This window comes from Gadus morhua, chromosome 20 (genome assembly GCF_902167405.1).
Source record: "Gadus morhua chromosome 20, gadMor3.0, whole genome shotgun sequence".
Taxonomy (NCBI): domain Eukaryota; kingdom Metazoa; phylum Chordata; class Actinopteri; order Gadiformes; family Gadidae; genus Gadus; species Gadus morhua.
The window spans coordinates 4,581,327-4,595,127 of NC_044067.1; the positions used below are offsets into that span (position 1 = coordinate 4,581,327).

The window sequence follows — 13,801 nt, forward strand, 5'->3', positions numbered from 1 at the left end:
ACATTGTTTTGGTTGTTACTAGATTGTGTGTCTATGTGTTTGTGTGTTTGTGTGTGTGTGTGTGTGTGTGTGTGTGTGTGTGTGTGTGTGTGTGTGTGTGTGTGTGTGTGTGTGTGTGTGTGTGTGTGTGTGTGTGTGGATCCGTCTGTCTGTGGCACAGGATTACCACACGTTAAGTGGTCTCCCTCATTATTTTGAAAGAATCGCGAGCGCCATGATATCTTCCCTCGCTACACAGGGCCTCGCTCACAGGTGTAATATCACATCAGCTTATGAAATGCGCTTGGCGTAGACGGAGCAATGACTCGGGGAGGGGACACATGCGGGCATCCAGCGGCTCACACTGACAGAATTTCCCTACAAATTACCGGGACCCAAACACAGGCCTGCGTTTCGGTCCTAGACGACGGCTGTAACGAGAACCCAGATTCTGTGCGTGAGACCAACATCAAACGCAGGCTCCCCTGGCTCCGGCAGCAGGGAGGGTGTTCTGAGGAAAGCTGTTGTGTGGTGAAGGTAACGGATAACATCTGTGTGAGGATGTATAGGGTATACTCTGGGTAACCCTCACGGATTCACGAAAACAAACACCCCGGCCGTATGGTCGCTCACCGACAGGATAAACAGAGAATATTTCGGTGTTGTGTTTTCATGTTTTTTTTCTTTTTTGACGCGAGGCAGGTCTGATTGTCTAGCGGTACATACACACTGCTACAGTAGGTTTGGTTTCCATAGAAACACTGACTTCGGGGCAGGTATAAATTCTACAGTTACATAAGGCTCCACTATTAATAAATAAATACACCTCAATATTGTTATTCTTCCGCTGAAAACCGTCTGAGGTGCTCCTTCAAGGAGACACAGGGCTTTAGGAAACAACCGGATGTGATGATTAGCCATGTAGCCTACGCCGTTCCAGAGATGGCCCGTTCCCGGGGGGAAATCCCGGTCATGCATAATAAAGGACGTGCCGTGAATCCGTGCTAGGCCCTTTGAGCAAGGCATGTTGCTAGTTCTTTTTTTAACAAACACGGATAATGGAGCTTCAAAGCTTCCTATTCTCCAGCCACACAATGACGTGCGTCGTCACCGCCGCGGTTCTCCACCGCTTCTGGAACCTTCTTCTGCTTTCAAACACTCACCGTCGGCGCAGATCAATGAGTAACGCTAAATCCAGCCGCCCTAGGCGCCCTTCTCTTTCCTTTTTTAGTTTTCCCTTTTTTAAAAGGGCCGCTCGTCGAAAGGGTTTCCGGTTTCTCCCTCTGAAGGCTGATTGGGAGAGAGACTGGAGGGGCTGAGGAGGCACCAGAGAGTGCCTCCTCTCTGTGTGTGTGTGTGTGGCGTGTGTGTGTGTGTGTGTGTGTGTGTGTGCGTGCGTGCGTGTGTGTGTGTGTGCGTGTGTGTGTGTGTTCACGGCGAGGTGAGCTCCAGGAACTCCTACCTTTCCACCGGGAGCCATGCAGCAGTAATTAGCATAGGACCCGTCTATTTCTGGACACGCACACCAACTTCCCTCTCTGGGTGAACGCACATTTGTGGACGTACTTCCGGAATAGTCATGAACTCACGGTGAAAGCGGCGCGGGCGCCTTTTCATCAATATGTGAGTGTTATATATGCAGGAGTATATAATAGTGGAGGGGGCTTAACACTGCTGTAACCCCACGGCCACGAGGAGATCTACATACATGTTTTATTGAGCTTTTGCCCGACGGGGCTTCCAGTTGAGGCAGGGGAAAGTCAGCACATATCAAATCAATATGAAGGACACCTGAATTAATATTCTGCTGCTGCCGTTTCAGAGCCTCTCCCGCTACAGCTCGCAGCGGAGCGGAAGGGATGAAAGTATTTATTGGTTGTCGTTGTAAATATCTTCTGATGTAGAAAAGAGGAACAAGAACGACTCAACCGCCGCAACACTAGAACTGTAAACCCCGTCAACAACAGTAGAGGCTACGTCGAACGTACGTCAAAACACATGTTTCTACGTTTTGTTTAGAGGCAGCCTCGCGGGCAGAACGATAGTACTTTCCATTCACACTTCCTCCCAGACATGCCAGCTCTCCGACTCTCATTAGGCCTGTCTGCATGTCTCTACGCTTCCAGATGCCTGCAGCACGCTCAACTTACCAGGCAACGGTGTGGCAGTAATACAATAGAGGGGCCAAATATTGCTTGTGGTGCGCAGTCTTCTGGGAATCTCTGCTTCCAGAGAACTCATTCCAGCGCATTCCAGGGAGGAGTGTGAGGGGGGGAGGGGGGGGGGGGGGGAGGGGAGGACGGACGGACGGAGACACGTCACTGGCCGACAATCCAATTTCCACACCCGAGTGCTGTGTGTTATCATTTTCGGGGCCTTAATGTGAGACGGGAGCCATCAGAGGGGAAAGTGGTTCTGAAGAAGGGAAATTAGCAGTTAAATGTGGAGCGGGATTGAGGATGGATTAATTTGGTTCGTAATGATCCTCTTTTTTCGAAGGCGGCAGAAAAACAATTAGGCTTTTTTACTTGGGCAGTTGCTTTTATAAGCCGCCCATCTGAGTGAACCACAACATGGCTTCAAACGTGTTCCCGTGCTCGTTATTAACCATGTATTTGTTAAATATTAGGCTAAATATGGCTCATTACTCTCATTAATATAACTATCGTTGACTTTGATTCCTGGATGAAGGGTGACTTTCAAAAGGATGACCACCCCTGTGAGATTTAAATGCATAGCTCATTAGCATTTGCTTTAAGTTACTAGAGTTATAACCGTTTACGCATTACACCGTAATATCCGTTTTCAGACAATTACGATGGCCTCCACAGAGTGTTGCAAGTTGTCTCTGCTAATCACCTCATACGTTAAAGAAATGCCTATTTTTTTTTAATTTGGTAATAACAGGCGCCCGGTTCAGCTAATTGTATTCATGGAGATGCAGCGATGTGTATGTGGATAGGAATTCATTTCAGTGTCCCCTGTGAAGGAAGAATTACATTAACGTTAAATTAAATGAGCTTATGCTGGATACATAGGAAATGCTAAACAGGGCGCGCACACACACACACACACACACACACACACGCACGCACATAGACACGCACACAGACACACACACACACACACACACACACACACACACACACACACACACACACACACACACACACACACACACACACACACACACACACACACACACACACACACACACACACTAACACAAGGTAATTGGGATCCATGCATTCATGTTTTAGACTACAATAGAGATTTTGGATGAAGATTTCACAAAAGTTTATTTTTCACCAAATTCTTCCCTTGTCTTAAGGAAAATCCTCACTTGTCTTAAGGGATCTCTGGCTCCCTCAGTGTCCCCAGTAAATATTCCTCCTAAATCACCCATCTTCTGCTCTGTTTTCTCCTCTATCCGCTGGATCTTCTGGGTGGTTTGTTTAGGCTCACCAAGATGTGCACGGAGTGGTTAAGTCGTTCCCATCCGACGGTGATCACTCAACGCGAAGAGGAGCAATATTTGGAGGACTTGTCCTGAATGGAACGATCTCGGTTCATACTTATTACTCGCTGAAGGAAATATTATGATTTTTGTGTTCAATTTTTTTTCCTCCTTGATTTAACGTCTTGAAGGAGATAAATGTGGGGCTTGCTTCTGATTGCTGGAGTTCTACCTCCCAGTCGGGTCACGCTGATTTCTGCTTCAACACCTCATTTAAACAGTTATGAAATCCCCCATTCAGACGAGAACCTGCTGATGTGGTTACATCTTGCCTTAATTCTGCCTATTGCTGCTGCTAATGATCCTATCTGAGAAATGAAGCCCTTTTTATGAAGACGCTTGCCTTAGTGGCCTTTGATACTATATTAATTTAAGGCAATATCGTTTGGTCAGCGCTGTACGGCTGAGTCTTAAGGCACAGCGCCACGAGGTAATCGGATTAAGGATGTGTTAGTCAATACCCGAGTATATTTAGATCTTTGTCGGGCAAAACATTAGCCTCCGGGGGTCCCCTGGGGCGAAGAGACGATGGCTCGTTTGCAACACGACACCAGGCCCGCGAGTTAATTTGCAGTACTTAATCTGCCCCGGGCATTTCATCCATTTTAATAATACCTCATCCTGTTGTTGTCCCCCCCCTCCCAGGGATGACGTGCCAGGCGCGGACGTCGTACACGGAGGACGAGGTGCTGTGGGGCCACCGCTTCTTCCCCGTCATCTCCCTGGAGGAGGGCTTCTTCAAGGTGGACTACTCGCAGTTCCACGCCACCTTCGAGGTGCCCACGGCGCCCTACAGCGTGAAGGAGGCGGAGGACGCCCTGCTGCTCTCCTCGCCGCTCCTGGCGCCGTCCCTGTGCAACAGCGGCGGCGGCGGCGGCGGCGAGCGCAACAGCTCCCTGGACGGCCTGGAGGCGCTGGAGGACAGCGACTCCACGGCCAAGCTGCCCACCAAGCTGCAGAAGATGACGGGCGGGGGCTGCCGCGACGGGCTGCCCCGCAAGCTGCTGCGCATGAGCTCCACCACCTCGGAGATGACCTACAGCCTGGGCGACCTGCCCATGAAGCTGCAGCGCATCAGCTCGGTGCCGGGCGTGTCCGACGACAAGCTGCTGCTGGGGAAGGCGTCCAAAATCGGCAGCGAGCCCATGAGCAAGTCGGTGGCGGACTTGCCCCCCAAGCTGCAGCGGCTGGCCGGCGGGGGCAGGATGGACGGACACCTGCCGCCCAAACTGAGGAAAATGAATTCGGACCGCTTCACGTAAAAGAAGCGCGGAAAGACGGTAAACGCGCGCCGGCGACGAGCGATGGACCTGACTCGCGTGAGTTTGACTGAGCTCAGCGAAACCCAGACTGAACTTCTCCGTTACTACTTAACCTCCCCACTCCTTGTATTCCTCCTGATTTATCTACCGGGACATAAAGGACATAGTAGTATACAGACGTGTGCACATATACCTTATATCAAGTAGGGTGATGGAGTGTGCCACTTCGATCCTGGATGTGAGTACACACTCTGAGAGACCGCTGAGGTGAATTTCAGGACGATGTACGATTAGCACAATCAGGCATGTAACAAACACTTAGCGCATGTAGAGCAGACTCTCAACTATTTCTGGCATGACATTTATTGATATATAATTTTACAAAGAAGATTTTTTCTGTTGGTGCATTTGCTGAGAGTGGAGAGTTGCACAAAGCCATATGGGTAGAGAGATTTGGACGGCCGGCATTACACGGTCGCAAACTTGTGGTGACAGACACATACATTTGTTTTTCAGTTTATTGCTTTTGTTGTTTACTGTAAAAGTTGTGGCAACGTTTTGTTGATTGCATGCTACTCCTAATGACTTAGCTAGACAAAGGTAATAGACAAGATGTTTAGCCTTAACTATATTACCTTGTTTCCATTACCATTTGTTCACAATTGTATTTTTGGTATTTCATGTACAGGATATTTTACCATGTGCAATTTTATGAATTTATGAGTTGATTACATATGCTGCTGGATTATGTATTTTATAATGCATGATCTACCTCATATGACCTGTTGGGACTGGGCATACTGCTGGCCAACACACACACACACACACACACACACACACACACACACACACACACACACACACACACACACACACACACACACACACACACACACACACACACACACACACACACACACACACACACACACACTAGTGGCACTTAAGTTGAAAGTGTTAAAGCTGGTACTTATAAGCACAAAATGATCATTATCTCTACCCTTTGTTGAAAATGCTTTTTATGCCCACATCATAAACACATTAGTCAGCTGCAGCAATCCCTACTCTCTGTTACACTCACAACAAGTCACAATCTATATGCCAGAAAACAATAATTTATACCTAAACGTGTAAATTCAAATTTCAACTTGAGTGTTACTGTTTACTCATATATTCCACGGTGGGCCTATAATACTAAGGAAGAAGTCACCACCTATGTCTTAAGATTACATTCCCCCTCCTCTTAATGAAAGCAATAATGTTGCCTATATGATGACTATAACCTTTATATAGCCACAGGGTCGATAGGCCAAGGTCCATTTGTTAACAGTGTCCATGCCAAAAATACACTAAAGCTGGTTCCTCCCCAACTCATCAAAGGCATTGTATGATACTCACCCTTTTCAGGAATAAAGATCTAAAATACATATTTAACCGCGACTAGTTTCAGTTTAAACACCTTTATAACAGTGGTCTACGAATCACAGTACATCCGTTTGATCAGCCAGTATGTCGTCACGATAGAGCCAACTCGAAACTGAAACCATTGGAGAGTTATTGAGTTCATGCTGATGTTAGCCCCGTTTCTAGTCCGACTTTAGTTCCAATAAATCACCTACAATATGTGTTACTGTCTATTCATAATCCATTTATTATCCACCCACAACAGCTCCACTGCCTTGTGATTAGACATGTACGCCCCGTCGACAACACCATCGATCTGTCCCGATCCCAGGGCCTTGTACTTTCCTTCACAGTGTTAATGGATAGAAGGTCATGAGGTTTGGTTTTAAAATCGTAAAAAATGAATCCACTGTTGTATGAAACATGAGCACCCTTTATTTGGTCTACAAAACGATATTAATTACGATATTGTAAACTGCCCTGATGCGCAGATACACGCAGAGATTCCAACAAGAGAGAAGCTAACAATATCATGTCGTAATCAAATTATCACCTGGGATTCCATGACGGTAATGCGCACGCTGTCTGATGAACTATCTTCCGACCCGTTCTATAGCCGGGCCCACAACCACGAGAGACAGATTGCTATTTCCTGAGCCAATGCTGCGTTCTGTCGACCTCTTTGGAGGCATGAAAGCAAGAGATTCACACTGAATCACTGATGCTATTCTGGTTGGCGTTGGGTTTCTCATTGACAAGAGGCAGGGGCTTGTTGAACTCATGTGATCCAGTTCTAAATATGGACGCAGAAGCGTGACATGAGGCTTCCGACGCTATTCAATCGCCACTTAAATGTTCCTGTGTTTTTATTATAGTTTTCACAAATTGGGTTAAGGCTTATGTCATCGCTGCATTCCAGATTGAATAACTATACTTTCTTTCAGTCTTTCTTTCCTAACTCAAGTTTCCTAGCTAAAATCCGAACCTACATTTTACAAACTAGGCATTGCGATAGCTTTTAAAGGCACCTATTGCAGACACTTATAGTGCTGCCAAGGTCGGAATAGGCTTTGTTAAAGAACTATACCGGTGAAGGAACCAGCCTAAAGTCTCTCTGGGCTTCAATAAAACATATGTTACCACTATACTTGGTATACTTTGTTGAACCAAAGAGCCGGGGAAGAGCATTTAGTGTGAGTGCCCCCTCGCCACAAAGGTAAACAATCGCAATAGCAATTGCCTTGTCACTAAGAGCAAAGTGCTACTTTGCAACTGGTCAAATTGCAGATGTCACTTCTACCTCTAAACCTCCTAAAGGAACCTCTGAGATGGATAAACATGAAGGATCAGTTGAAGATCTTGAAGACGGGATGTAAATCCCTTCCATAGTGCGCCATAGCTCTGCGCTTAAAGCCCCAGGAGATCCTAGTGTCACTTGACCTTTGCTCCCCTTCCTGGGAGCCGTAGTGTCCTGCTTTATCTCCCAGGACTTCAAGCAAGCATGTCACGACAGCTTTAGCATTAGCAACCGCTTTACCACTTAAATACCAACGCTAATTGGTTTGAGAGCCCCACGGGTTGGCACCTGGGGAGAGAAAGGCGTGAAGGAAGGGGAACATTCTGTGTTCAGAGAGTTCAACGTCTCATCAGCGGCGGAGCAGAGACGTATACAGCTATAGCCAGGCGCTGTTGTGTTAATGTGAATTATGGAAGCTCTCCTTCAGACCGGCCGTGTGACGGGAGGCAGGCGGGCTCAGGAAACAGCTGGCATTGTTTGTTGATTACCAGCAGGGTTTTTTTTTTCTCACAAGAGCGCCTGCCTTTTTTTATTTTTGTTTTCTTCCATGCCGTCTATTAAATTCTAGGGATTTGCATAAGTACACCCCCCCCCCCCCCACATCACTCACACACACACCGCCACCTTCGTTTATTTGTTTTGTGAAAATAGATCGCTCTCTCCATCGTATGTTTTGTGGACATCATTGCCGTAATACTGTTTGGTTTTTTTTAGGCGCCACAACTAATGTTGTTGAAATGAAGTCAGCGCTTAATTTAGAGTCTTGATTTGACTAGAGGACAATTGTTTGTACACATCTCCCACTGTCTCTCTCTCTCTCTTTCTCTCCTCTTTCTCTCCTCTCTCTCTTTCTCTCTTTCTGTCTCTCTCTGTCCCTCCCTCTCTCTCTCTCTTTTTCTCTCCTCTCTCTCTTTCTCTCTTTCTGTCTCTCTCTGTCCCTCCCTCTCTCTCTCTCTCTCTCTCTCTCTCTCTCTCTCTCTCTTCTCTCTCTCTCTCTCTCTCTCTCTCTTCTCTCTCTCTCTCTCTCTCTCTCTTTCTCTCCTCTCTCTCTTTGGCTCTTTCTGTTTCTCTCTGTCCCTCCCTCTCTCCTCTCTCTCTTTTCTCCATCTCTCTCTCTCCATCACAAATAATCAGTGAAACATGTGTGAGATTCCGTTAAGGCAACGTGTCTGAATTTAAACACAAACGTCTGTCTTGAGCACCATGCTATGCGTGAAAACGAGAAGACGTCAGGCGGATCGTAATCAGTGTGAACCTCGTGGGTGCGGGCGAATCTATCGACCATCATCTCCTGGCGAATCGAACGTGGACACTCGGTGAAGTGAAGAAAACAGCAGAAGGTTCAGGGTTAGGCGTGTGTCGCTGTCCACGGTTACGCGTGGGATACGTGTCGGAGATTATTGGAGCCACGAGAAAGGTCAGAGGAGCCGACCTCTCAACGTTTATGTCGTGATGGCTCGCTAAGAGGATGTGCTGACCCGGCCACGTGCGAGGTCGGCCTCGCTGCTGTGATTCATTTCTCTACACTCACCTGTCGGTAGGCTACGCAGCCAGCATGAAGACCACATTACCCACAAGCCACCTTAGGGGGCGCCGGCGATACGACTGAAACCCATTACTGCGGCGTCGGCCTGCGGGGCCCTGTATGGGTGCTGTGACACGGCGCCCTGCGAGACAGCCCTCTAATAGCAAATCCTTTTTCTTTAAGGTCAGCGGACATGGACGTGGTGTATAATGGCAGAATGTCGTATATAATAACACTGGCGTTAAAGGCGATACTAGCAATTTCGGTTCTTGTACCGAGCTGTTAGGCTTTATTCATCTTCCCCGTTGGAAAGATCAAACCCGATTAAAGCAGGAGCGATTGAACCTGGGGCCAAACGAAGAGATTATCCATTACGAGACGTTTAGGATGGGGGGGGGGCGGCTCAAACATATGAGTGGGATGGAGCTTGGAATGACTCAATCCTACCAGACCCTTTCCTCCGCTCTTCTTGTTTTTTTTCCAAGACGACAGTGATCAAAGTGAGTCTGAAGGGATGGAATTAGGAGGGAGATTAAAATGGTCGGGAGGAGAGTGTGAAAAAGAGAGCGCCCACGGGAGGGGGGAGGATGAGAGGAGAGGGGGGTGGAGGGAGGGGGGGTATTTCTGTCTCTTGTCAGTTTCTGTCAAGGCATGTTTTACATTAACGCTCCCTTTCTTCCGGGTCCCCGAGAGCCTCATGCCCTGACAGCGGAGAATTCTCCCGGGAACGTCGCAGCGGCGTTGCCGCGGCTGACTTCCTGACAGCGCGTCGTCGTGTTTTTGACGAGGAGCGGTGAGTCGTTGAAACGCCTTTTTTTGCATATTGCTGGGTAACCAAAACGGGGGGGAGGATAAAGTGGACCCTGATTATTTTAGCATATGGCGGGGTGGCTACTGGCTATGGGCCCCATCTATCTGAGGGAATTAAATGTACACATTAATACAGAGAATACACCGGAAGATGGCTGAAAACCACCCATAGGAATGTGTCAATAGAGGACTAATTGGTTCTTTTGTCATCTTCAAAACAAAACGTTGGCATCCCTACAAAACTATAGGTATCAAAAAATGACCATATTATGGAATTACATCTTTGCGAATTTAGTACTATTGACATTTGGTTGACATTGCGTAATTATTTCGACCACTTCATTACTCATAAGTGGTGTAAATGGTACGTTCGTGTGACTCAAAAGTGGACAGAATGATGACAGTCGTCAGATTCCCTCTTGAAACGCTTTCTCTCATCAGATACACATGCATACAAACACACAAACAATGGGTGTGTATGTATCTGAGTGCATTCCCAAACGTCCGCCCACACAGCAAAACATGGCTTCATACACACATGGCCACATACGAACGCATAACACCGCACCCCCACTGCTCTGTCTCCCACTCTCTGTTTATCTCTCGCTCTCACACACGCGTGCACACACACACACACACACACACACACACACACACAGGCAAACACACTCACTATCTCACAGTCACACACACAGATCCACCGAGGGCCCACACACACGACCACACACACACACACATACACACACACACACACACACACACACACCACACACACACACACACACACACAGGCAACACACTCACTATCTCACAGTCACACACACAGATCCACTGAGGGCCCACGCACATGCATACACACACACACGGCCACAAAGGCACACACAGAGCCATAGTGGGCCACACGCACATACACACACACACACACACACACACACGCACACTTCCACGGGCACACACATAAACAGAGGCACAGAGACACACACGGGCACAAAGACACACACACACACACACTGAGGGACACACAGAAACGCACACAGACGGTCACAGCCTAACAGATGCTCCTCTCTGAGGCATTGTGTGTGTGGGGCCAACCGGTGGAGGCGTCTGTAGAGCGGCCCAGTCTGCACCTGAGTCAGACACTCTGCCCCGTCCCCGGGAACAGAGAACAGGAGCCGAGGCCCGCACGTCATCCCCCCCCCCCCCCCCCGCCCCCCCCCCCCCCCCCCCCCCCCCCACCCCCACCCACCCCCCCCCCCCCCCCCCCCCCCCCCCCCCCCCCCCCCCCCCCCCCCCCGACACCTCTCTATGTGGGCACTCATCCAGGGAGGACCCTCCCTTATCTGCCCCTTCTTTCACCATGGAAGAGTGCTGCTACTAACTGTTATCAACTAGTTCTATTACTATTAATATTTACTATTACTCATGGGTAATTACTTTCTACTTTCAGTATTACTTACTTACTATTTACAATTGATGCAACTTTGACGCCTTCAATGCCCAAATAACATCCCTCCTGTGAGTGTGAGTGTGCGTCACTTTGTGAGTGTGGGATGTGCTTGTGTGAGTGTGTGTGAGTGGGTGTGTCCCGGTCTAGGAGTGTTGACGTGAGGCCCTTTCCGCTACAAAAAGAAACACTGCCGGTTCGGTCCAGTCCAGACGACGACGACGACGACGTCGGCGGGTAATGGATGCTTTGCCTTTGTTTACCGTTCCCGGAACTCGTTCCCTGTTTTAGAATACCTCAGGCGAGGCGCCGTGGTGCCTCGGTCCCCGGCGCGTTCGTGTGTCACTGAAAAATGATTCCACGATGTCATCGAATACTTGTTTGTCCGTTGTGCTGTCATGTCCTGATGTATAACGGCGGTATCGCGTCTCCTCCAGAGCGTTTACCGGAGCACAGACACACACAGACACACACAGACACACACAGAGACACACACACACACGCACACACGCACACACACACACACACACACACACCACACACACACACACGCGCACCACACACACACACACACACACACACACACACATTTTTACGCTGGCTGGTATTTATAAATAGATCCATTCTAGGTGAAACACGATCCTCTTTGAATCAAGGCGATTAGCGCATTACTCAGCGTTGGAGGGGGGGTGTCTGTGTCAGTTATTAACATTAGGGGTGGTTTCTTCTCAAAACTGCCCGAGGCGGGTTCTCCCTGCACGGCGACAAACCTCCATCATCCCCCTGCAGCTGTGTGTAAGATGGAGACACACAAAAAAGGAACTTGCATAATATCACAAAGAAGCCATCCAATAAGATCGGCGCTTGAAGCAGAGCCAGTAGGGTTCGTCTAAAACAAGAGCCCTAACATCATAATAATCCACGGGCGGCTAAAAATAAACGCCTTCAGAGCGCCCGCCCTAGAAGCACCGCTACTGTGGAGGCTGGTTAGAGGCAGCCTGGTTAGAGGCAGCCTGGTTAGAGACAGCCTGGTTAGAGGCAGCCTGGTTAGAGACAGAGGCAGCCTGGTTAGAGACAGCCTGGTTAGAGACAGCCTGGTTAGAGACAGCCTGGTTAGAGGCAGCCTGGTTAGAGACAGCCTGGTTAGAGACAGCCTGGTTAGAGGCAGCCTGGTTAGAGACAGAGGCAGCCTGGTTTGAGACAGCCTGGTTAGAGACAGCCTGGTTAGAGACAGCCTGGTTAGAGACAGCCTGGTTAGAGGCAGCCTGGTTAGAGACAGCTTGGTTAGAGGCAGCCTGGTTAGAGGCAGCCTGGTTAGAGACAGCCTGGTTAGAGACAGCCTGGTTAGAGGCAGCCTGGTTAGAGGCAGCCTGGTTAGAGGCAGCCTGGTTAGAGGCAGCCTGGTTAGAGACAGCCTGGTTAGAGGCAGCCTGGTTAGAGACAGAGGCAGCCTGGTTAGAGACAGAGGCAGCCTGGTTAGAGACAGCCTGGTTAGAGGCAGCCTAGTTAGAGGCAGAGGCAGCCTGGTTAGAGGCAGCCTGGTTCGAGACAGCCTGGTTAGAGGCAGCCTGGTTTAATACAGCCTGGTTTACATAGTTTAACACAGCCTGGTTCAGGCAGCCTGGTTTAACACAGCCTGGTTCAGGCAGCCTGGTTTAACACAGCCTGGTTCAGGCAGCCTGGTTTAACGCAGCCTGGTTCAGGCAGCCTGGTTTAATACAGCCTGGTCTAATGCAGAGCCTGGTTTGAGGAAGTGCTGTTGTAAAACTGTCTAATAATACTGCCTGTTGTGTGTGCATGTGTATGTGCATGTGTGTGTTGGTGGTGAGCGTGCGAGCGAGGCTGCATTATATCTGGTAGTCACGTGCTACATGCTATATCAATCAGGTTTTCCGGTCGGTGGGCCGTATCGCCACTGCTTCCATTACCTGGGATGTTTGGAAAATCACAGCAGCTTTCTGACGAAACCAAAGTTACGGTTAAACCCTTCACCCCGATTTTTTCTGTGATTTTACACGGTGCGAAAAAGGGAAGTGTACAGTTTAAAAAATCGAAAAAGAAAGAAATATGTAATTATTGATGCTTATAAATATTCAATGATACAGGTTTTCCCTTACTTGTTACCTAGCAACTGCAAACTGCCACTGAATTTAAGGGGGCTGTCATACGGACACGACATAAGGAATGCAATTTAAACACAGCTTTAATTTCTGTTTTTGTATGCGTGGTTTTAATAAGAGGATTATACATTCCTACATTTGACCTGTATAGATTAGCACTCCAATGCTGTCTCTGGATGACTGGGAACGTCTCCGGCTTGTGATCCAATCCCAACACCCACCCCTGCCCCCCCCCCCCCCAGCTGTCACTGCTCTGTTTCTATAAAAAGTCGAACACAAATATTTGGTCTGCTAATTAGGAATGTTGATCATATATTCTCGTTAGCTGGAAGCTCCTTGGTGGCCCCTAAACATGTATTTTTCATGGCAATGTCGCATTCCCCGTACTTCTTAGGGACGGCGTTATTATTCAAATGTGTTCTTGTAATTTGACCTTAAGATGA

At 48.4% G+C, this 13,801-nt stretch overlaps 1 protein-coding gene across 1 annotated transcript in view; it reads left to right on the plus strand.

Moving 5' to 3' along the window:
* kcnj3a (potassium inwardly rectifying channel subfamily J member 3a) overlaps positions 1–6,385 on the plus strand; it is a 23,422-nt gene extending 17,037 nt beyond the window's left edge. The window contains exon 3 of the mRNA XM_030344248.1: positions 4,142–6,385. Within this exon, the coding sequence (XP_030200108.1) occupies positions 4,142–4,758 (617 nt within the window). The 3' untranslated portion in view covers positions 4,759–6,385. The remainder of the gene's footprint in view (positions 1–4,141) is intronic.
* The last annotated feature ends 7,416 nt before the right edge of the window (positions 6,386–13,801 follow it).